We start from the raw sequence: 25,491 nt of genomic DNA, 5'->3' as shown, positions 1-25,491 counted from the left end.
GGGAGGAGGGGAGGGAGGGAGTGAAAGGGGAATGATATAATTACATCACAATCTCAAAAACAGTTTTTGTTGAAATTACATGTAAAGTAGAATTGTAACTGTTTCTTTTAAAAAGTGTGCAAAGAATTAGTTGAAAACAAGACTAAATCCTCTTAAGATATTAGATTTCTTCCCTCAGTTGCCTCTCAGGTAAAGAGAATTAATAAAAATCATGTGGTCAGTATCTGGGCCTGGTGGCCCATGCCTTTAATCCCAGCACTCGGCGGGGCAGAGACATGCTGATCTCTATGAGTTTGAGGCCAGCCTGGTCTACAGAAGTGAGTCCAGGACAGCCAGGGCTACACAGAGAAACCTTGTCTTGAAACCCGCCCCGCCCCCCCAAAAAAAACCTTATGGTCAGTAGAACTGAGCTACACATGAGCTATGTGCGTGTTATGCCAAAGCATTTCACATTTTAGGAGATGAGAAAATAGAAGTCTCCGTACAAGCCTCCCACAGATAGCCTCCAGAGTGAGGACCACGCAAGGCAGCGCCAGCAGCAGCTTGGGAAAACCAGGGTGTTGTGTGTGGGTCTGACTAGGCCCTCTGCATGAATGTTAGAGTTGTATAGCTTGGTGTTTTTATGGGACTTTTAACAGAAGGAGTGGGGCTGGGGGTAGGCACTGTGTCTAATGCTTTTGCCTGCTTTGGGGACTCCTGTCCTACTGGGTTGCCTGGTCCAGCATCCAATATGAGGGGAGGTGCCTAGTCTTGTTGCAACTTGATGTGTTATGTCTGGTTGATATCCCTGGGAGGCGTGCCCTTTTCTGAAAGGAAACAGAGCATGAGTGGATGGGGGAGGGGAAGAGGAGAAATTTCAAGGAGTATGGGTAGGGGAAACTGCAGTCAGGATGTAATATATAAGAGAATAAATTAATTTAAAAAGAATAAACAAACAAATAGGCTATTCCAGGACTCAGAAGCTGGGAGTCTCAGCAGCCATGTCCCAAAAAGGACTGACTGTAGGCAACAGGCTTGGAATTCATATGTTCAGATTCAGTGCCAACTAAGCATGTTTTCAGAACAAAACCCCAAGAGAGCAGGCCTCTGTCAAAGGGATGACACGATGATGAGGTGATGCAGGGCTCAGGGTGCATCCCAAGCCAAGGCCCGTGGTTCTGTCCCTAGCACTGGAAAGAAGCAAGGGAAAAAGAAATGACAGGCAAACATTGTCTCCTCAGCGGCATGTGTGGTCCGAGACGCCACCGGAAGCATGAATGACACCATCATTTCTGGGATGAATTGCAACGGGTCTGCAGCCTGTGGGCTGGGCTACGACTTCTCAAGATGTCAACACGAACCGTGTCAGTACGGGCTGATGAACAATTTTCAGGTATGAGCTTTCAAAAGACAGAGGCAGACAGAAGGTTTATTGCTGCCGTCTGCATTTTCAGAATATCAAGGATAGTAAGGCTTCTGGACCTGCAATTGATTAAATATTGATTGGTTTGAGGTAAGCAAAGAGCAGGTGGTGTGGAAGAGAAAGAAAACACATGGGCGCTGTATGGTAGCAATCCCTGTGCTTTACAGCCGCTGTTGTAGGGAGACCACAGTGAGTTGTGTCACCAGAAGGGAATGTCGTGTTGTTTCTTAGCTTACGGTGAACGGTGTGAGGTACTGTGCTGGAGGGCAGAGAGATGGGCTAGCGAGCGTTCGGTGTGCATCATGGGCTTAGGTCAGAAAAAATCTAACAGACAGGGAGAGGAGAAATTGTGAGGGAAATGAAGGCCAAGAAGAACGGCAGAGTGGGGAAAGTAGAGACTAATTGTCCCATGTGGTTGGTAAGGAGAATAAGAAGTAAATGGGCTGAGAAATATGCATCCGCCTCATTTTAACAACCGGCACCGAGGCATCCACTCAGCTGAAACCATTATTTCGAAATATGACTTGAGCTGATAGACTCCTCCCGAACATGTAAAAATCTTTGCTCGGGGATTGTATTGATGCTATCATTTTCATCGTTATACTGTGGCAAATCATGAGTATTTCAACTATTTTTTTGTTTTTAAAAAAAGGTATAAAGTTATGTTCAAAGAGCATAAAAAACAAACAAACAAACAAACAAACAAACAAAAGCACAAAGAAAGGTTTGGAGACACATCAGTAGAAGAAAAACCCAAACCTTTAAAAAGTCGGAAGTCAGCCAAGCCCCTCCTCACACTCTTCCAGGTTACAACTTCCTTCCGCCAGGGCTGCAGAGAGCACAGGGAGATGCTATGAAAATCCTTGAAAACATTTTCTTCTTTAGTTCTCCCAGTGTTTTCTAAATATTTTGTGGTAGGTATCTAGTGCTTGGCGAATTACAAAAAGAGGCCCTTCCATCTTGATAAAAGAAGTATTGAAAATTCAAGCGTGAGAGACAGACAGGCAGTGGTGGCGCACGCCTTTAAATCCCAGTACTCGGGAGGCAGAGGCTGGCTGATCGCTGTGGGTTCGAGGCCAGCCCTGGTCTACAAAGTGAGTCCAGGGTACACAGAGAAACCCTGTCTCAAAAAACAAAAGAAAGAAAGAAAGAAAGAAAGAAAGAAAGAAAGAAAGAAAGAAAGAAAGAAAAAATTCGAAAGTGAAGCAGGGAAAAAAGCATTAGTTTATAAGCGTGAGGGTCACAAGAAATGAAGAAAGAAATTGTGCTGAACAGTAGTTAACTGTTCAAACTGTCTGTTGGGTGAGCTGCCTTACCTGAACCTGAACCCCTCTCTCCTCTCAAGGTCATGAGTATGGTGTCAGGATTCGGCCCCCTCATCACCGCAGGGATCTTTTCTGCAACACTGTCTTCGGCCCTGGCATCCCTCGTCAGTGCGCCCAAAGTATTCCAGGTAATACTGCGGCTAAAGCGCGTGCTGTCCTCACTGCAAGCAAAACAAGCTAAAACAGAGGCTCTCAGCAGCAATCACTTTCCATCATTTTCTGCAACCGTTAATGTTTGCATCTGGCTCAAGTACTGTGTCTGCCACATAATCAAGATGGATTCCGATCATACAAAGAATGCTGAGCCGCTGTGTTAACTTGCGCCTCGTACTGTGTACATCGCTTAATCTTTCCCGAATCACCTAGAGAAAACGACCACACGTAGACATCAATGACAAATGTCTTCTCTTTTTTCCCATTAGGCTCTGTGCAAGGACAACATCTTCAAAGGACTGCAGTTCTTCGCAAAGGGCTATGGGAAAAACAACGAGCCCCTGAGAGGCTACTTTCTCACTTTTGTGATAGCCATGGCTTTCATTCTCATCGGTGTGTAGTTTTCTTGTACTGCTGAAAGCCAAAGAGTCTTCCTATTACTTAGGCTTTTGCTCTTTTTACAGGCTCCTCAAATCCCGCCTAGACCGAGTTTGAGAAATGAGTGGGTTTATGCTTAAGACCCCATCTGGGAATGCTAGCGTTTGTCTAAGAGGGGCGTGAGGGGCCTTTGAGGGAGCGAGGGACCTGAATATTAGAAGCCATGGAGCCAAATACAACTGAACACTTTCCTCCAACTCAATATATTCTAACCACGGCGGACATCTCCCCATCCCCGCACGCCCCACACCCCGACACCCTAGCCTGAGAGCTCTAAATTGCCAAACAGAATTGTGTTTTCTCAAAGTGTGGCTCCTTGGCCAGCCGTTCAGAATCACTGGGTATCTCTGGAAGGCCAGATTTTGCAGGCCCAAGCCCAGGGCTGCTGAGGTAGGGCGGCTGAGGATTTGGAGTCTGCATTTTACAGGCTCCTCAAGTCCTGCCTAGACTGAGTTTTTTGAGATCCACTTACCTGCACCGTAATACATTTTTATTTCCCAAGCAATCTAGAAGCAGCCACGTGGTCTTGAAAAGGCATGTGCATCGGCTGCACAATCCTTGCTCTCCCTTAAGACCAAAGCTGAGGGTTCTTCTTTGTTCCTGAAACCCTAGGGGCAACTGTAGCTTATGTGTCCTTATACAATGTCTGTGATGTTGGGGAGGGCCCACATATAACTCCTATTTATTACATTTGTTAGATTTTTTTGGTTTGGTTTGGTTGGCTGTTTGTTTGTTTGTTTGTTTGTTTTTCCGAGACAGAGTTTCTCTGTGTAGCCCTGGCTGTCCTAGACTCACTTTGTAGACCAGGCTGGCCTCGAACTCACAGCGATCCACCTGCCTCTGCTTCCCGAGTGCTAGGATTACAGGCGTGCGCCACCACCACCACCCAGCTAACATTTGTTAGATTTTTTTAAAGAAATTAAATAAAAACAGGTTATATAAAGCGAGATTCCTGTTCTGTAATATAACACTTGAGACTTCAAATTGTTGCCCTCTGCTGTGTTTAAATGTTCTATCACATTTGTGCACACATGTGTGCGTGTGTGATGTGTGTGCCTGCACATGTTCACACTCATGCACTGGTCAGAAAGCAACTTGTGGGAGTTGGTTCTCTCCTTCCACGTGGGTTCCTGGGATCTAGCTAGGGGCTCAGATTCGGCTGCACACACCTTTCCCTGCTAAGCCATCTTACCAGCCCCCTTCTCCCGCATCTGAAACACACAACCAACTTTTTTTTTTCATGTATACACTCAATTATCTCCTTTAAAAAACCACCGAGAACCACATGGATTTCCATCCTACAGAGCCTCTTAACTATTTACATAGCTGACAAAGAACACTGGCCTTAGGGGCTGTTCAGCCCCTCCCCCCCACCCCCCACCCCCGCCCTCGGGGTGCAAATGCACATGCGCTGTTCTGTTTCTCCTGCAGCGGAGCTGAACGTCATCGCGCCCATCATCTCCAACTTCTTCCTGGCCTCATATGCGCTTATTAACTTCTCCTGCTTCCATGCCTCGTATGCCAAGTCTCCAGGTAAGCCACGATGAAAGAGCAAGCCTAAGCAAACAGCCTGTTTGTCTCAATAAGATGAAATAAGTCCCGTGAAAAGCGTCCAATCTGAGTTTTTATGTTTTCTTACATCTTTGTAGGCAGCATAATCCACTTTATTTTGGAGAGTTGGGGGATGACTTCCGAAATAGAAAAAGAATCATATGAGCTATGGCCTTTTTGACCAACCGTAAAGTCAATTTTCTCCTGTGGCAATAAATTATTCATTGCAAGAGAAACCACATTTATTTCAGCAGTAGAAAAACACCACTATTTATTTCCAGGGTAAAAGTGACCACAGGAGTGGAATAAATGTATATATTTGAGACCTCCTCACTATCAATTTGTTTCCTGCCCATGGTGCAGAAGAGAAGGATGAGCAGCTCCCATAATTACCTGCTGAGTGCGGGCAATGCAGATCCTACTCCCATGCTCATGCCGGGGGCGACAGTGCACAATTGGGCTGTGGTCTTAAATGGCTTAAAATTCCACACCCAAGAGCCTTCCTCCGGCTCACTACCCTTCACCTCTTCTTCATTTCCACTGTCCTTCCGACCTCTGCAGCAAGTCATCTGAGGGTCACATGACTCTCAGAAAGTTCTTCATTACTCTTTTTTGGTTTGCCACCATCCCCAGCTTTACTGGCAACAAGGTTTGCAAAGGATCTTGTAGTCATACAATGCTACTGGGTTATTAAAACAAACAAAGTGAGTCCATGTGATGGTGGTGCATGCCTTTAATCCCAGAATTTGGGAGACAGAGGCAGATGGATCTCTGTGAGTTCAAGTCCAGCTAAGTCTACAAAGCAAGTCCAGGACAGCTTTGTCCAGGAAACTTTGTCTAGGAAAAAACAAAAACAAAAAAAAAAAAAAACAAAACCAAAAACAACAACAAAAACCCCAAGATTTTAGTTTAGTGTGGTTTGTCTTTTAACACAAACCTAAAATCCCAAGCCATGTTTTGCTAGAAGAAGAAGAAGAAAAAAGGAGGAGGAGGAGGAGGAGGAGAAACCAAGCCAATTACAACAATTAACAAAAGTGTAAAAGGGAATAATGGAAAAGAGAGAAAGAAGAAAAATATTAACAATGTATACAGGAAGGCTTGGGTAGATACACAAACTCAAAAGATGACTCTCAAAATCGGCCTCTCCCCAACCTGCTGACCTCCATCTTCTTTCTCCCAAAGCGAAGCAGAGCTAGGAACAGTTGGGGCTTGTCCGATGACAATCTTCTTGGAGTGCTGTTTCCATCTTGTGGTCACTGAGGAAATTGCGCCTCTAGACAATTCCATTGGGTTTCAGTGACTCCAGATTTAAAGCTGCTGCTGCTGCTGCTGCTGGTGTGTGTGTGTGTGTGTGTGTGTGTGTGTGTGTGTGTGTGTGTGTGTGTGTGTGTGTGTGTGTGTGTGTTTTGAGACAGGGTTTCTGTTAGCCTTGGCTGTCCTGGACTCACTTAGACCAGGCTAGCCTCGAACTCACAGCGATCCACCTGCCTCTGCCTCCTGAGTTCCGGGATTAAAGGTGTACACCACCATGCCCGGCTTTAAAGCTGCGTTTATTAACTCATTGACCAAATGTGTTCTCCAAATCAGGTTTTCCATCCTAACCAAATTGTTTCCTAGTCTCTTTGAATTCAGAAAACTAATAACGCCTAGACAGCTCTGTGTGTAGGAACTGGGCCTGATACTTCATAAAAAATAATGCTGTGCATGTTAACGCGTTTAGTTTCTCCTCTACTGCTGGAGCACTGCTTCTGAAGGAGCAAGCACTGTCTTCCTGGGATCATAGTAAGGCAGGCACACCATTGCTCTGCAAATGGAGCCAAAGCCCACTGTCATAGCCAGCTCTTGGGAAGACCGGAAGTTCTTTCGCCCCACTTGTTGCCAGGACACCACTTTTTTCAACCTACCTCTTCCTTTCAATTCCTGATGGTGTCGATTTGAGATGTTGGAGGTTTGGTGGTTTGGGAGGACAGTCCGGATGCTGAGGACACACAGAGGGATATTGGCCATCTACTTTTCAGATGGTTCGCATTCCCCAACATTTACAGCATCATCTTTGGTAAAAACAAACAAACAAACAAACAAACAAAAAACAAAAAACAAAAACAAAAAAAACACCACTTTTGTATGCCAAGGACCCAAAAATCACATAAAAACAGTTAAGATTTAGGAAATGGGCCTGAAAAATACATTTTTTTAATGCCAGTGGAAGACATGCTTATCTATACTCCTGTAATACAGTCGCACAGTAGCATTGATGCATGCAATTTTTTAAATGCTATTTTCCCTTCCAGGCTGGAGGCCAGCATATGGGATTTACAACATGTGGGTATCCCTTTTTGGAGCGATTTTGTGCTGTGCGGTCATGTTTGTCATCAACTGGTGGGCAGCTGTCATCACCTATGTCATCGAGTTATTCCTCTATATCTACGTGACTTATAAGAAGCCAGGTAAGAGGGGAAAAGGCACCTCGGATGGCCTTTCATGGCTCTCTCTATCCATCTGCTGAGTGTTTATCACATAGTTTCCATGTGCTTCCAGGCAGTGTGTGCAAGGCAGTTCATCCCAATGCCATGTAACTTTAGGACAACGACAGTGATGCTGTACACTTGATATGATGCTCGTTTTAGAGATGAGGATACTGCTGTTCGGTGTGCTGATGGCTTGCCAAAATAAGTACCAGAAAGTGACCGAGCTGAGCCCAGATCTCACAAGCCTCCCCTTCTATCACCTTCTTCTAATATGCTAATGAGATAGGGACCCTGTCCTCAAGGACTTCTCGGACTCACAGCCAAGCAGGTAGCTATCATGCAGCATAGCACACGTCACAAGAGCAGTGTAAAGAGATTGCTGAGAAAAGGCAAGGGTGAGGGGGGCATGAGCAACCTTGGAGTTGTTCAAAATTCTTTCTGGGTTCATGGCTTGTGTTCACAGAACCAACTACTCTGTATGAATTTGGTAAATATTTATTGAATGAACAAAGTAAATTGAATCAAGCCACATGAAGGTGGTTAATGTCAGGGCCAGAGAGTTCCGGGGAGAAGAACAAGACTGAACTAAAGATACATGCCAGGAGCATCAGGGAAGCCTCGTGGCCTTACCACAGATAGAGCTCTTGAAGACTGAGGAGGAGAAGGGGCCTGAGATGCCCTGGGAGGATAGCCAGCCCACCAAACAGCAAGGCTACCATGGTGAGAAAGAATCTGGATACTGTGGACACTGAGGTCTTAACTTCAGAACCCAGGAGGAAGTGACTACAGTTAGAAATATCCAGGGGCCGGAATTCAGCATCAAGAGGCCCAGGGCCACCGTTGTATCCCTTACATTGTTCTGCCAGCCAGCCAGAGGTGGGAACAACTGCTTTAGAGGGATTTTGTTGTTGTTGCTTTTTATTATCACTTTATATATTGTGAACAACAGGTACAACTTACAGCTGGGAATATTCCAGCCCCTTTTGGTGTACTGTCATTTGTTGGTGGTGATGGTGGTGGTTTTTTGTTTTTGTTTGTTTTTTTGTTTGTTTGTTTTTATCGAGACAGGGTCTATTTGTGTAGCCTTGGCTGTCCTGGACTAGTTTTGTAGACCAGGCTGGCCTTGAACTCACAGAGAGCCTCTTGCCTTTGCCTCCCAAGTGCTGGGATTAAAGGCATACACCACCATACCCGGCTGTTCTTTGTTTTTCTAGACAGAGTTTCTCTGTATAGACTTGGCTGCTCTGGACTAGGCTGGCCTCGAATTCACAGAGATCCACCTGCCTCTGCCTTACCCCTAAGTTTTAACAAACATATACAGTCCTGTAACCGTCACAATAAAGGTGTAGGATTTCTCCCAGAGTCCCCTTTAGGCCCCTGTGTACTCAGGCTCTTCCTCCAGAGCGTAGTCCCTAGGAACCACTTCTCTAATTTTTGAACCTGTGACTTTGTCTTTTCCAGAATCATATAAATAGAATCAAATCTTTATGGCTATCTTAGAGTTAGCGTGAGCTTTTATATTTGTTCATACTGTAGTATGTATAAGCAATTTGTCTTTTGATATATATGAACATATATATCAATATGTCTCTGTTGTTGATTGACAGTTGATAGATATCTGCATTGTTTTCAATATGGTATATATATATATGTATACATATAATATATATGATATATGTGTATATACTATATATACAAATATATGCATATCTATGCATATATGTTGTGTATTGTGTGTATATATATATATATATATATATATATATATATATATATATATATATATATAAACTTAAGTGGATTTCATTTTTGTTGAGTAAATGCCTAGGAGTAAGAGTGCTTATACATGGTGTATGTGACTTTACTGACAGAGTATTATTTTCCATTCCAAACAGCAGTTTAAAAAGTTGTCCTAGTCACTCCAAATCCTTGTAAGCATGCCGTGTTGTCAGTTGGTATTTAGAGTCTTTGTAAGAGAGGCACAGTCCTGGGCATTGTTGCTCAATTTGCATTTTCCCGGTGACTAATGACATTGAAAATCTATTGGCCATTCATATATCTTGTTAAGCAGCTACTTAACTTAGGTCTATTTCTTGTCAGTTGTTTTCTAGCTCAGTTGTGAGGCTTCCTTGAGTGTTCTGCCTTCTCTTGTAGTATGTACTCTCTAGCTATTTCCCCAGGCCTGTGGTTCCTACTTTCATTTTTATTAATACAAGATTTTAATTTTTATCAAAATGAATTGATCTTTCATTTTTGCCTTTTTTTTTCATCATTTGGTGTGTGTGTGTGTGTGTGTGTGTGTGTGTGTGTGTGTGTGTGTGTGTGTGTTGTGAGATCTGAGACATCATTCCTCAACCCAAGGCCACAAACATTTGGAACTTTTGGTACTCTGGCATTTGGCTAAATTCTATTATCTACTCCAGTTGATTTTGGTATATGGTGCAAGGTGTAGCTTGGGGTTCATTCTTCCACATATGAATGGCAACTTGACTAATAGAGGTTTTAGCCCTAAAACAGTGAATGTCAGGCCAGCAAGTTTAGTTCAGCAGGTCAAACGTTTGCCACATAAGCTTGAGGCTTGTGTTCAATCATTTGAGCCTACAATAGGAGGAGGAAAACACTCCTAAAGTTTGTCCTCTGACCTGGCCGCCTCCCCCACGCGTGTGCTGTGGGCATGCATCAGATATGTGCACAATAATGATAAATAAAAGAGTGAACGTCCCGAGGTGTGCTTGTCTGGTACATAAGCAACACTGCACATCATTCTGTTCCATCCTTAAAGAAAGCACTCGCTTTCCTCATGGTCCCCAGCAAGCGCTGGGAGACTCTCTTCTGAGGTGAGTCTGTCGGGTCATCTCTGGGAATTCTCATCATAAAACTGAAAGAGTCCATTGAATATTTAAAATCACTGCTTTTGAAGCAGGATAAAGTGCTAAGCTCCCTCTTTTGAAGGTTGGTTTCTGGCAGGCCAGACTGAGACCCTTACTAAAGAGCCTAAACTCCCCTCATGACCCCCAACAAGGGACTATTTCCAAGCTGGTCAGCTCTGCCACTCAAAGTATAAATATATTTCTGAATACACACTAGTTCTGCATTCAGAGAGTTCTCTTTTGTTTCCAATTTAAGAAGCTGTGAAGGCCTTGAATTTTCTGCCTACCAGGCCATTACCATGAGGGCTTTCTTACTACACAAGCTTTCTGGGCCTGCAGAGTCACACTGTGACCCCGGCAGGAAGGGAGGAAGTCACATTCCTAAGGATTCATGTGGGTGCTCATTGGAAGGCTCTACCTTAGACTTTCTCATCACTGCTTGCATAAGCAAGAAAAATTGCAGGGGAGAATGGCTTATTAAAAATTATTCAAGGCATGTGGAGAAAAGTTCACTTTGGAGGGGCACTAACTTCCCCATCCTTTATCCACAGATGTGAACTGGGGCTCCTCCACACAGGCTCTTTCCTACGTCAGTGCTTTAGACAACGCTCTGGAACTAACTACGGTGGAAGACCACGTGAAAAATTTCAGGTAAAGTTGGCTTTGGGGGTCTGCTGATGTTCCACATTTCAAGTAGCTTTCCCTTAGAAGATCCAGGAGAACGGTTTAGCTGTAAACTTCGTGGGCAACACTTCAAACATGCAAACTCATGTTTCCCAACAGCAAAGGGTCTACTTTCTTCCTTGTGCATCATAAGCATTGGTTTTTATCTCCATTCAATCTGAAGCTTCGTGATTTTTATGAATTCCCTGAGGGGGTGTAGTAATTGTAGATCTTCATTAGTTCTATATTATTTTGAATGGTGCCTCATACCGTGGGCTAGCAAAAACAAAATAAATGAAAATACAGTGAGAGGAGAACAGGTTGGGTGAAGATTTGGGGGTGACACAGTGTCCAAAAAGAAAAACAAGGGGACCTGAAACTACCTTTTCCCTACTTCATAATTTTGCTGTGATTAATTAAATGGAAAATACTAAGATGACAAGATGTAGAGTCAGGATATTTCAAGAATTCTGGTGGAAAAAAATCTAAGAAATAAGAAAGGGATGTCCTATTTTTCCAAGTTTTCTATACCTCTTATTCCTTTGAGGGATTCTGGGATCACATGCTTCTTGCATTGGCCAATTCTCATGTCTTCTTTACTTTCAGACCCCAGTGCATTGTCTTAACAGGGGGACCCATGACAAGACCTGCTCTCCTGGATATAACCCATGCATTTACGAAGAACAGCGGCCTCTGCATCTGCTGCGAAGTCTTCGTGGTAAGAGTCCCTTCCATCCAAAGGAAGTGCTGTTTCCTCTCTGCTTACATCGGGGTATTTTAGGTGACACAAGAGATACCTACAGTAATAGAAAGTGACAAAAACAGCTTAGACAAGAGTCCTCATCCTTAATTCAAGACTGGAAACAAACAAACAAGTACAAATTAATCATTAATTTAAACAAATAGATGAAATGTGTTTCTGATTTCTTAAGAGACCCATTACAAGAGCTAAATATTTTTAAATGGCAGCCTTTGAGTCAAGAAGAACTGAATTGTCTCAGAAGGAAAAATGAAGGCGTCGGGGCTGATAATTGTCTAGCTTAAAAGTGGTAAGGATCAGGCCAGAGCACTAACTCGTCTATGGAAGCCGGCAAGAAGGAACCAGATATGATGGCATTAAATGGCCACACATAAAATTTAGATGAAATGTTTGGATAATTGTGATGACATTACAGATACCTGAGGAATTAAGCTGAGTTTTCTGTGACTTTGACAAACAGTCACCGTTGATCAAGGGACATGTGGGGGAGATGGCATTCAAAATAGAGGCTAAAAAGTCAACCATAACTATTTACCAGTTCTATAAATGGGGAGAAAGCAATGAAATTTGAATTTAAAATATGTCTAAATCCTCCATACTAGCCTACCTCAGCATTCCTTCTCTCTCTCTCTCCCTCTCCCTCTCTCTCTCTCTCTCTCTCTCTCTCTCTCTCTCTCTGATCTCCGTGTGTCTCCCTCAGTTTAAATCTTTACCAATACATGTTTATATTACTAAATACTTACCTGTTCTTCAACTCATTTCCCCACTTTCTTACTTACTCTACAAGCATGTAAGAGGCAGAAAACAAGGAGACTCATGTTTTCATTTTACTAACTGGGAAAATGAGACAGGAAAAATTAAAGCACGCACTGGGCCACCCTGACAAGGAAAATGGCAGCTGGGATGTCAGTGGAGGCCTCCCAGGATGCCCCGAGTTAAGCCATGAGGAGAAACCTGAGGCAGCCTGACCCCTGAGAACACTGCCGCAATTAAAGACCACTTACTTACACTCCCTGTGTCTCCCAAGGAATGGGTGTGAGAGAGTTGTGGCCAGGGGCCCATCAAGTCCGCAGCGATGTGGGGACTGTTTTACCATATGCCACCCTGAGAAACACACACATGTCTTCTTAAACTTGGCAATATCCGAAATGCTGTGAAAGTCGGCCATGTTCGTTCGCTTCCCTTTCTGTGCTTAGATGAGAGGAAGTCAAATAATATAACTAAATACAATTATCCGGTAGCGGTGGGGAGAGCCGCTGAATGGGGAAGATTGACAGGTTAAGTTGTGGCCGACTGTGACTCTAGAGGATTTGTTAAAAACTTATCAAGAGCCTTTCTCTCTTATGATCAAGTTTAGTGCCCCGGATTAGTGGATTTCATTTTGGCCGATATAATATAAAAACCGGTTTTGATGAAATAAGCAGTTTGGGGTGTTTTTCTTCTCTAGCAATTTAGAGAAAAATTGGTTTAGCAAGAAATAAAATATCTTCAGGGCTGAAGAAATGAACAAGAAATGTAAACAGTCATATATGGGCAAGGGGGAAAAAGCCTTCCCATGGAGATAAGACACTCTGCTTGTAATTAACCCTTTGATTCTTTAACCACAAAAGGGACTAGGGTCCTAGAAGACCCTGTCACGTGGAGCAAGTGTCTAAGTGTGTGGTCTGGTGGCTGCACACATATGCTGCACAACACTTGGCGTTACTGTGCTGATGTCTCCACGTGAGGCCCATGAACCCTGCTTCCCCATGTTAACGTTCTCTTACAATCAGAGACCAGTTACCACATCAATTAAAGCATTCCCCGGTGAGTTCCCCTCAACTCCCAAGGCTGTGGACAATGTCGGCATTTTTATACTCAAGGCTCAGTTGTCAATAATCTTTCCAAGGAAACAGATGGGAAGGGATGCAGTGGGAGGCAGCATGCCACTGGAAAATTCCCCCCAAAGTAGACAGATGATGCCTAAGCCAGCCTTGGGAAAATGTTAAGTAGGTGTGATGAACAGGACCTACAATTCTCTTTTCAACTCTAGGAAGCTAGTCTCCTGGGCCTTTGAAACTAACGGTCAAGCTCAGGCTCACTCTTTTGACACTACTAACGTTGATTTCCTTATACACATAGTTTATACTCTCTGAATTAAAAAAAAAAAAGCACCTGTTTTAAAGTCATTGTGAGAACTGTACTTGCTTTCAAGCACTGTTTTGCGTCTGTCAAATAGTTGGTGCTCAATTAACTTTGTAATTACTGGTAATGCTGCTGATGTTGTTACCATCGGAGTAGGACAGTTGCTATTTTCATTCCTGAAGTATGTGGTCTTCAAACAAAACCCATATACCCTCGCGTCCAGACAGCATATTTGCTGGACCACTATTTACCAAGTTGTATTGAGGCACTGAAGCTCCCCCTCCCCTTCCTCCCCTTCCTCCCTCCTACCCTGCCCATCTTTTTCTTCTTCAGCCTCAGAATTTCAGATGAGGAACAATAAGCTCTCTCTGTCAGTGGGCTCCATCAAGATGTTAGTAAAGCCGGACTGTGGTGGCACACGCCTTTAATCCCAGCACTCATGAGGCAGGGCCAGGTAGATCTCTGTGAGTATGAGGTCAGCCCGGTCTACAGAGCAAGTTATAAGACAGCCAAGGATGTTACATAGAGAAATCCTGTCCCAAGAAACATACCAAAAAAAGTTAATAAAATAATAAGATGACCAAATACAGGAAGAATAAAATGACCTGTGCACTAGGATGCACAGTGAGATGGCTCATGGGCCAAATCAGAAAAGGGGAGAAGTTAGCTCTCTGGCAGTTTCAACCAGAGAAGCAATGAAAACAAAGTCACAAGACTCTCGGCATATAGAAGCATAAGTTGATATATAAACACACAAAATTTTTTTCAAACTTCCATTGTTCAAATTGGGGAAATCAATTCATGGGCTCATGTGTGGGAATGATGACTGAAGTTAATCTCTGTAACATACTAATTGGATGGTCAAATGCATTTTTGTGACATATCTGAATATTGGTGAATTGTGTGAGTCTCCAGGATGTCTCCCCTCCTGTTAGTTTTTTTTAACCTTCTTACATTTGCATTACAGTCTAGCTTCTTATTAATAAGTATGCTACGAGGACATCGTAATCCCTTTTAGCAAAAAGAGATTCTGCTTGAAGTATTTTTATGAGTTTTCAGTCTGGCAAATTCAGTCATTAAAATAAATCTCTCTGTCACAATTAATGTTTAATCCAGGTCTTTGTAAGACTAACAGACATACATTAAACTGTATTTCTTTAAATAAGCGCCATTTTTCCCCCAGGGGCTTACAGTCATTGTAGGGTGGCTCGGAACTCTGGTGGTCTTAGCATCTTTCTTAGCAGTTGGTTCTTCTTCTGTCTGATGGTTGTTGTCAGCATTAAATGGCCCTCAGTACTGTAGTCCTTCCTCCTCTTGTAGTAGGTGAAGGCTAGAAAAGCCCAAGGAAGGACTGGTAGCTTAAAGTGACCTGACATTCTGAAGACCTGAGTAAAACTTTCCCCATTACAGTGTATCTTTCTCTGGTCCAGGTCCTCTGGCTCAGTAACCATCCTTTTGATGTGTCTGCCCTTTCTACCGTCATTCTCCAGTGCTTTTTGACTAATATAAGACAATCAAATCGCTTTGGGGATAATTGGTAGCTCCTAGAACATATGCTGGCAAACAACTAACTAGACAAAGAACTTGATCCAGTTTAAACAGAATACTAAAATGGAAGGACCCCCCCCCAAAAGCCCACCTAGTGCTGTATGACAGAAATGTAATGTGTGCTACACATATAATTCAAATTTTTCTAGTTGCTAACTGAAAAGGCCAAAAGATATATCGAGTTATTTTTAATAATTTCTGATGCTTAACTCAAATATGTCCAAAATGTTATTTCAAAGTGTAGTGAGCATAAACGCTAATGAGATTAATCTCACATATGATTGTGCACTAAGGCTATCTCAGTATGGTATGCTCAATAGCAACATGTAGATAGGAGCCCTTATACCGGGCAGGGATGACGCAGCAAATGCCTTATTTGTATAAGTACATTTCTCCTAAGGAGAGGATGCCTGTTGGACCAGTGAGTCAGTCCACAGCTATATTTAAACAGAGAACTCTTGACTCCCTGCAGCCACAGCAGAGCAAACATGATGCAGAACTAAGCATGGAGTTTCAGTGAGATTGTAAACACCCGCTTACAACGATAGACTTCAGCTGTAGGTAGGCACCTAGTACCTTTCAAGCTCGGTACTGCACACCTTATTTACTATGACAACTGACATCAGCCATGCAGGAAAAGGATGTCTATCCCCATGTCCAGAATAAGATTTCAAAGCTCCAAGATAGCCCATGATCTCTACAGTAGCCAAGTGTAGGGCTAGGCAAGTTCTGTCTGACTTCAAGCTTGAACTTGTTTTCTTGTATTCCCGAAGACCTCTGCGACTGTCGTTCTAAGTGCAGTCTGAGGAACTAGTAGCATCTGTGTCAGCTGAGGACACTTTAGGGCTACTCCACGCCCTCTAGAGGTGTCCACTACACATCTCAAGGGGCTTGTGTGAACTCGAAGACATCCGAACAAAATACAAATCCCTCTCTAGACTGAAGAAAGTAGGCGGTCCATCTGTCTGTCAAACACAAAAGTGACAACCGGAAATACCCTTTGAACTGAATTAAAACACGAGAAGAAAAGAGCTAACTTGGACCTTTAGGGAAGAATCGTTAGGCGAACAGTGTATCTCCAGAATTAGACTTGGAAACTACAAGGCGCGTTTCCACCGCCACGCCTGCCTCCCTTCCTCTGAGCCTCTCTTGCTTCCCTCACCTCACAGCCATGTGATCTTCTGTCCCCACAAAATTTACTAAATGAGGAGGAAGCATTAACTCGCTCAACCACAAAGGTATCGATTCAAGGGACCCGTGGTATAAGGGAATTTGTAGCACACTAAAATCAGTACTCAGGCCCTAATAGAATTATCAGGATGCGTGGCTTGTGGCAGAATTTGCAGGTCAGCGTGCACCGGTTCCCAAGAGCTCTGTCCATTTCTTGAAGTTGGGATCTAGCGCAGATTGCTCTGAGGTTCATAAATATGATGCTCGCTGTTGAACCACAGGTTGATTGTGAATTCGCCCTGAGCCTTTTCAATCACCTTCTGAGTGTGTTCCCCGTGTGCAAGCACACTCTCGGCTTTTCTTCCCACTCCGCACGAGGCAGTTAGTTAAGTAGACATTAATAAGCCTGGACATTTGGGGTTGAAAATGAGTCACGTGAGTAGTGCAGGCCTCTCCAAAGACAAGGTTCTGGGCAAGCCTCGTTAAGGGGTGCCTTTCCCTTGATCCCATCTCTTAACTTAACTGGGCTTTTCCTGGCTGGTTTTGTCACTTGGCAACAGTAGTGTGATCTATAATAGTATGGCTTCTAACCAGTGCTTCATTGTGTCCTCCAGGGACCTCGCAAGCTGTGTGTTAAGGAGATGAACAGCGGCATGGCTAAAAAACAGGCCTGGCTTATAAAGAACAAAATCAAGGCTTTTTATGCTGCAGTGGCAGCAGACTGCTTCAGGGATGGCGTCCGGAGTCTCCTTCAGGTAAGGCACCCATTGAGGGAATGAGCTTAGAGGCAGAAGACAGTATCCTGGTGGAAGAAGTTTCTAAAGCCAATGGCTAGAGTTAGGCCACTCACAAGGAAGCATAAGAGATCAAGACAGATGGCCAGGGAACTGTGGGGATAGGCAAGCTAGAACAAAGGCAGAGGTTATATTACAGAGAACTAGGAGTGATCCACCGGAAATGAAAAATGAGTCTGCCTTTGGTCACCAGCATCTGCTCCCACGCTCACTGAAATGCAAACTTGTTCTTGTGGGTGAGGATTCTCAGGATCCTATTAAAACTTCAAACTCTGTCTTGTACAGCAGGTAGCTGTGGTCCACTTTTTCTCTTTTTTCGTTTGCATATGACGGGTAGGCAGCTGCTAGACTCCACTAATAAATGCATGTGGACCAGGGCGGAAAATCTCCCCAGCCTCAGGAATTATTTCCAGAACATTAAATAAATGTGATCATCTCCACGGCTACACGCAGGAGTCTGCAGCTTTTTATTCTCTCCTTTGCCCCTTCCCTCTTCTATTTCTATGGTGACTACGCAATCTCGTTCCTCGACTCTCACCTTGGTAACTTAAGGCACAAAAGAAAATCTTTAAAACGATCCAAGAGACTCTCCGAATACAGCACCTGAGTATTTCAAAATATTAACCCAGCGGCCAGAAAAATGTTAGGGGACACACAGGGGAAAGCAGTAAGATGACTGTTTGGGAGGCTAACAGGCACCTGTGGTGAGTTGGCTCTGAACTCGTACGATTCCAACTTCTCTGCATCGTTGAGTCAGTCGACCAACCTCTGTAGTCACAGCTTCTTTATAGGAATTCCGTAATAACAACCGGCCTGACAAGTTATGGCCACTTGTGTAACAGCGGCATAAGGGTTATGAAGAGAACTAAGTATTGTCTCGTGGATTTGAGGTCTAGTCTATAAAAGGGAGCTCCTGCCTTTTAATACAAACCTAGTCAACAACCTGTGACTTGGAAGGTCAAAGATCAGGGCTGGAGAGATGGCTCAGAAGTTAAGAGCACTGAATGCCCTTCCAGAAGTCCTGAGTTCAATTCCCAGCAACCACATGGTGGCTCACAACCATCTATAGTGAGATCTGATGCCCTCTTCTGACCTGCAGCTGTACATGCAAGCAGAGCACTGTATACATAATAATAAATAAATCTTTTGTTTGTTTGTTTGTTTTTCGAGACAGGGTTTCTCTGTGTAGCCCTGGCTGTCCTGGACTTGCATTGTAGACCAGGCTGGCCTCGAACTCACAGCGATCCACCTGCCTCTGCCTCCCGAGTGCTGGGATTAAAGGCGTGCGCCACCACCACCCGGTCATAAATCTTTTAAAAAATATATTTAAAAAAGAAAGAAATGTCAAAGACCCCAAAGGAGAGATGGCTCTTCTTATTTTGCTAAATAAGCATGCTGTTTACACCCATAGATTAGTGCTGGTTGCAGTCTTCATCCGAGCAGCTTCTTTTTTGCAATAGGTGTTACTCAATGCTGAGATTCACCACTAGTCCAAGTATGGAGAATAAATGACTATGGTGTCGTGGGCCCTAAAGGGTTTATCAATATCACCCTCTCCAAGGCTTAGGAACGTCACAGAAGGAATATAAAAGTCAGGGGCCGGGGCTTGGGCTGCTACAAAACGGTGTCTTCTGGACATGACATGGGCATCACACCCATCAGCTCACTGCAACCATGGCTACCTGCACAATGACCTATATAAAACTGGACCTGTAACCATTCGTCCTGCATGGGGGATGGGGCTCACGAGGCCCCGCCCTTTACAGAAGGACTATAGGCAATGTATGGGTGCTGGGAGGTCATTTCGTGTGTGTGTGTGTGTGTGTGTGTGTGTGTGTGTGTGTGTGTGTGTGTGTATACGCACGTGCTCTCCTGCAAGCAACCACAGTTAAACTTAGTCAGTGGGCCAAGAAGATGGCCATCCAAACAGGTGGAGACTTGTTAGGATGAGGAGCTTCCGTGCTTCAGCAGGAGGCAAGGAGTGGAGAGGGGGATGAGGAGAGATGAAAACGCTCAGAATTCAGCATAGGCATGAATAAATTTGTCAAAGAACTTTTTAAAATAGTAAAATAGTCACAAAAAATGAAAGTGAAGAAACATACAAATAAATGTTTAAAAAAATTTTGAGCAAGCAGATTCACACGATGCACATGCCAAGTGCATGGGTGGAAGAGCTCACGTTAGCAACCCTTGCTTGTGCCTTTGTCCTTCTACCCATGGCTGTGTCCTCTAGAGTGGCTGGTGCCAGTCATTCCTTTAGTATATTCGCGACCCAGGTGAGCATCCTTCACACTCAGCTCTCCTTCTTTGCATTTGTCAATGTCTAATTAAACTCGAAGATTCAGAATGCGTGCCACTTCTCCATGAAGCTTTGAGCCCTCAGCTGGGGCACAAGTCTCCCCTGGTGCTTCCTCAAGACTGGACTGGTGTGTTTATCTGTGCGTTACAATTGCTTACGTATATCTTGTCTCCTCCCCATTCTCCTAACCTCCTAACCACACCCCCCCCCGGGCTTCATATATCACATTGCAATTAATACCAGCTTGATAATGTGACCACATTCAATGTGATGAACTGGAAGCCGTATCTTGTCACCTAAAGATGATTGAAACTTCTGGTGTGAGGCAGAACCACAAAGGACAATGTCATGCAAGAACTTTCTGCTTGGGAAGCGCGGCTCAGTTACTCAGTCAACAAATAGCATAAGGAAGTTTCCAATGGTCCTTGTATACAGAGCTCTCCGACACATGGATTTTATTGTTGATGACATTCTGGACCTCACAGACGGAAATGAGTTCTGAACCACTGTTGTAACATGCACATTGACGTTAAGCCAACCCTTACTCGATTTTAAATTATTGAACCATTTTAATGAGTGTGTCAGAAGTAATGCAAATGACTGCTAATTTAGCAAAGCTACATTCCTGTCATCTAAAATCCATTTATGACTGAGATGATTTAAAACTGATCTTCCTATTTTATGCTTGGGTACGGGCATGAAGGACATGCATTAAGATGTAATCTAATCTTCAGGCCCTCGCTTCAGTGCTCCTACACATCATTTTGCATTTGCAGTACCATTTTACTGGCATGGTGAGGATCCTCACGTGTTTCTGTCCCCTCTCTAGGCCTCAGGCTTGGGCAGAATGAAGCCAAACACCCTAGTGATCGGATATAAAAAAAGCTGGAGGAAAGCTCCCGTGTCAGAGATCGAGAACTACGTGGGAATCATACAGTAAGTGATGGCTTTGGGGACGAGCCTTTGTTGATAATGTGCTAACCGGGGCACCACACAACCTGTTACATACAAAGCTCTCTTGTGTCAGGGTCAGTTGCCAGAAAAGAATGCATTCTCTTGCTCTGGTAAATTCTTTACCAAGGCAGGGGTGGTGGTGGGGTGTAGGTGAGTGGGGGGAATGAGGGGCTGGGGGGGGAGGAATGAGTTGGGGGAGTGGGGGAGGGGTGCTTACACCACCAATAAAAAGCAGAAGGAGTTGGCGTTTCAGAGAAGGTGAGATGGGGGTGGTGATATTGGAGTCAGAAAAGAAAACCATTCAGCGCTCTAACCTAAAAGTCTGTCCACTAGGTTAAAGGCAAGGGGCAGGTGGAAGGGGAGGAAGTTTCCTTTGAAAACACTTAGAGAAAGAAACCTAAGCAGATTTAGGAACTGATTACACCCTCACAGTCTAGTAGTGGATGCAGCGTTCCTGTGACCAGCCTTCCCACCATCTCAAACACGCAACTCAATGGACCAAAATGATCGAGCCTAGCTACATCAGCCCGGGGATGCCACTGGCTCTTACAGCACATTAGCAATTGGTCTTCTCAGTAGTAAAAATCAGTGTTAACTAAGGTGGTCCAAGTTTGCACTAGTATAAAATTGAATAATTCCACCACCAAAGAGAAGGCAGGAGTAAGGCAGCCATACATCTGCCCTGTATTTCCTTTCCTGGTGTTTGCTGTTGCTTACAGTAAAATATAGTGGTTTTGCTAACCCTGGGGCTCTGCTTACAACTACACAGTGTCTCAATATACTTCTTCCAATGAAAACTTTTAAATGTCTGAACTACTCTTAAGTACGGTTGATTTTACTTAGAATCTGTCTTAGTTTTTTTTCTTTTAATTAAAAAAAAGATTTATTTATCATTTGCACAGTATTCTGCCCACATGTATCCCTGCACACCAGAAGAGGGCACCAGATTTCATTATAGATGTTGTGAGCCACCATGTGGGTGCAAGGAATTGAACTCAGGACCTTTAGCAGAACAGACAGTGCTCTTAATCTCTGAGCCATCTCTCCATCCCCAGTCTTAGATTTTGATGGTGTTTAAGACAGCGAAGGTTTATCTTCTTACAATTTGATGAGTTATAAGTTCAATTCATATCTTACTGTGCCCAAATCAAAGTGGATCAGGCTAAATTGTCTATAGAAGGCTCTAGCACCAAGTCCTACCTTGCCTTTCCAGCTTCTAGAAGCTGCCCACAAGTGGATGTGGCTGGTGGCCACATTCTACCAACACCAACCTCTGCTGTCTCTCAACTTCATTCAAGCACCCTTGTCACTATATCTGGCCCAGGCAGATCTCACAGGATACCCCTCTCACCTCAAAGCTCCTCACCTAATCGTATATGCGAGGTGCTTTGCCTTGTGAGCAACTGTAGTCATAGATTTTAGGAATTATGATGCCCTATAAAGCCGTCAATCTGCCTATGAAAGAATTGACTCCTTGTATGTGAAACAAATTGTCTAGTCTTTCTAATCAAATTTAAATGAACCAAGATTCACCTATGTAGAGTTCTGTGTTAAAATACACCTATTTTGTTAAGTGAAGATAATATATGTTTTGAATTTTGAGTGGATATTTATATTACACTGAACTTCTTAATATCATTCCCTGAAAGTTCATGTCCAGTTCTTACTGGAAGCTTGTTGCTTATGGTGACCGATCCAGACGACAGTGATGCTCTGGAGGGAGGCTATGGTCAGAAGCCTTGACCATAGCGTGGGGCTTCTGGGCCTCAGTTCTGTTGATGAGCGAACAAGGGAACTTCTAGAGGGAAATGTCTAGTAAACACAAATAAGTAACAAACTTGCTTCCAGATTTACAACATGTACTACAGGAGCTGAGATGATAAACCAAGCAGCTTTTCTGTCTCTTCTGCATCCTTTAATCTCCTTAGGCTGGTGCTGAGAAGGCATCAGAGCCATCTACAAGTGCATAGAATTTCTAGGGGAAGCACTGCTCTGAAGGGCCTCTGCTGAGTCCATGACAAAAGTTTGTTGACAGTGTTTCATCCACACAGGCCTGGCTGTCCTGGAAGTCACTTTGTAGACCAGGCTAGCCAAAAACTTGGAAATCTGCATGTGTCTGCCTACTGACTGCTGTACTGTACTGGAGGCATTTTAAACCATAAGCTTGATGTAAGATGTCTTCCCAGCGGCAGGAAAGGGAGGATGGTGATCAAAAGATATTGAAATCTATAATGTTCCATTCTAAATATATCAGATTGTTTTGATTACTTAATAACAGATTCATTATTTAACCAAAATACCTAACTGGTGGAACTATGAACAAATCAGCTTCAGGCAGACCAGCTACTTACCTCCACCCAAAAATTGTTTTTTTAAACATGCAGAGGAAGGAAAACCCCCCACCAAAGACATCAGCTCTTAGCTGTATCCTAAACTGAATTTTAATAGATTCACGACATCAAAATCCCAGAGATGAGTTTAATGTTTACTCTAAGTGTGAAGACTGAAGAAAACACTGGAAATGGCACACGCCTTTAATCCCAGCATTCAGGAGGTAGAGGCAGGCAGAGCACTGAGTTTGAGGCCAGCATGGTCTACAAAGGGAGTCCAGGACAGCCAAGGCTACACAAAGAAACGCTGTCTTGAAAATAAACAAAACAAACAACAACAACAAAAATACCAAAAAAACACTGGAAACACTCAAAACATTGCTTCCTCTTTCAGTGACGCCTTTGACTTTGAGATTGGTGTGGTCATAGTCAGAATCAGCCAAGGGTTCGACATTTCCCCAGTTCTACAGGTGCAAGGTAAGCACCTTCCTTCTCCACTCAGCAGATGGTGAGTCATTTTAGGCGGTAAGAGCAGAACAGCTCCCAGGGCGGACACAGCGATTCTCCCTCAGCTCATGGTGTGTGCCCTCCACCTGTGCTGTCCCACGGCTAACACGGTGGCCTTTGCCTTCGACGATCAGAGATGTAAACTAACTCTGCATGGTCAACAATTCTGCTTACTGCAGGACTGCAAAGCCAGCGTGGTGGTAAACAAACAACCCCACTAAAGGAGGCTGCCAAATTAATTTCTGCAAGAGGTTTCAGAAATTGGAGCCGCCTTCCCCGCCCCCTCCATGGAAAAGCATATATTTTGCTTTGAGGTGACCAAGATCTGGTTTGTAGCTGACATGGAAACAAATTCATCTGTGAACCACTGATCTAATGGACAGGCAGAAACGCCCACTCTGATCAGCAGCTGCTTCTTCGCTATAGATAATTTGGTAGAGATAATTTAGTCTCAGAATTAGATAGTTTAGTCTCAGAATTGGCATATGAAGTAAAGAGAACATATAAGGACAATTTCTGAAAGATTAGAAGAAAACATAAGTCCACCTCCTCAGCTGAATTTCTTAATGGAACTCTCTAATGACACTAAGGCAGCGGGATATTTTGGCATGCCTATTGTATAACTCACAGAGTGGAGGTTTTGCTGTTAATGCTATTGTATTGGTGTTAACCATAATATGATATTAAGAAGCCTGGCCTCTACACTTAAGAAACTGGCGCTGTAGTAGGGAAATGTATATTAGTGTGATCGTTATGTTGTGAACGAGAAGAAAGGCATCTAATCCCAAAGAGGTTGGTTCCTGGAAGAAATGTGATTCGAGATTTAAGAGATGAGTGGGCGTTAACTAAGCAATGCTGAGGGGCGGAAGATTAATAAGATTTGAGAAATCAGCATCTCTTGCCCAGAGGTGAACATGAGGAAAGATTGAAATAAGAAACAGGAAGAGGTGGGTGTGTATACAGCCAGCACAGATCAGTACCCCGAAGGGGAAAGGATGACGCAAACAGAACCAGGAGTTTCCCAGGATTCTTCTGCCATATTTAAAAGGGTGGGTGATAGTCGGTCACCACTGAGAACTCTCAGAAGAATTTAAGTGAGGGTATAATGGTCGAAGTTGAGGTATAGAGTTCATACTATTTCAGTCATTTGGGCTTGACTAAAAGAGGCCTAGAATGGGTAGAGGAATGTCATTTTCTCATGTGAAATCTAGGTTTAAGTATACATACATACTTACATACATATACATATCAACACATATATGTGTGGTGTGTGACATGAAAGCAGAAGGGAGTATATTTGTAGAAAGAAAGGGGACCAGTGACGGGGGGGGGGGGGGGTGACGAACAGCAGAAGCTAGTCAGGGGGGGACAAATATGAACAAGACACAATGAAATGTGCCATGTATGTATGTATGCACATATGTATGTATGTATGAAAATGTCAAAAGAAACCTACAAAATAGTAGGCTAAGAAATTATTTTTTTAACTACAAGGGTGGAGAGATATATACAAACTTACTAGGAGCGAGTGTTGATATTTCTGATACATTTTAAAATATTTCACCAAGGAAAAAGGCTATTAAAATGTATACTTTATAAAGATTTCTACAATAGCCGGGTGGTGGTGGCGCACGCCTTTAATCCCAGCACTTGGGAGGCAGAGGCAGGAGGATCTCTGTGAATTTGAGACCAGCCTGGTCTACAGAGAGAGTTCCAGGGCAGCCAGAGCTATTACACAGAGAAACCCTGTCTCGAAAAACAAAATTTCTGCAATGATGGAAGTAAGGAAGGGCAACAGCCCAAACCTGGAAAGCTCTGTCAGGGACAAGGAACAAAACAAAATGGGGAGGTATTTTGGAAGCATAGAGAGCAGCATTGAATGTGTAGGACGCGTGATGGGGAGCGGGGAGCTGTGAATAGGGAAAACCCACTCTGGTTGGTTGAATGCTGGGGCTAGCAAAAGAGATGAGAGGTGCAAGAAAAGGCTTACACGGGAGGGATGTCTGTCTCGACACAGAGGCGGTGGGAAACCCTGCTGGGGTGCTCAGAAAGTATCAATAATAGTTCTATCTACCTACGTCTGAGATCCAGATTTGGATGTTGTTGGTTAAACTGTGCCCGACTAACCACCAAAC

At 43.7% G+C, this 25,491-nt stretch overlaps 1 protein-coding gene across 4 annotated transcripts in view; it reads left to right on the top strand.

The window, feature by feature from the left end:
- SLC12A1 (solute carrier family 12 member 1) overlaps positions 1-25,491 on the top strand; it is an 83,955-nt gene that overhangs the window by 33,476 nt on the left and 24,988 nt on the right. For all 4 annotated transcript variants that reach the window (XM_084775504.1, XM_084775501.1, XM_084775503.1 and 1 more), the window contains 10 exons: positions 1,221-1,372; positions 2,748-2,855; positions 3,150-3,273; positions 4,750-4,851; positions 7,161-7,316; positions 10,759-10,858; positions 11,477-11,588; positions 17,087-17,227; positions 20,395-20,501; positions 23,244-23,326. In XM_084775504.1, the coding sequence (XP_084631630.1) occupies positions 1,221-1,372; positions 2,748-2,855; positions 3,150-3,273; positions 4,750-4,851; positions 7,161-7,316; positions 10,759-10,858; positions 11,477-11,588; positions 17,087-17,227; positions 20,395-20,501; positions 23,244-23,326 (1,185 nt within the window). The remainder of the gene's footprint in view (positions 1-1,220; positions 1,373-2,747; positions 2,856-3,149; positions 3,274-4,749; positions 4,852-7,160; positions 7,317-10,758; positions 10,859-11,476; positions 11,589-17,086; positions 17,228-20,394; positions 20,502-23,243; positions 23,327-25,491) is intronic.

Source organism: Acomys minous (assembly GCF_964271855.1).
Source record: "Acomys minous genome assembly, chromosome: 3".
Taxonomy (NCBI): domain Eukaryota; kingdom Metazoa; phylum Chordata; class Mammalia; order Rodentia; family Muridae; genus Acomys; species Acomys minous.
The sequence above is the reverse complement of the archived record's forward strand: the minus strand, read 5'-3'. Positions and strand labels throughout refer to the sequence as shown.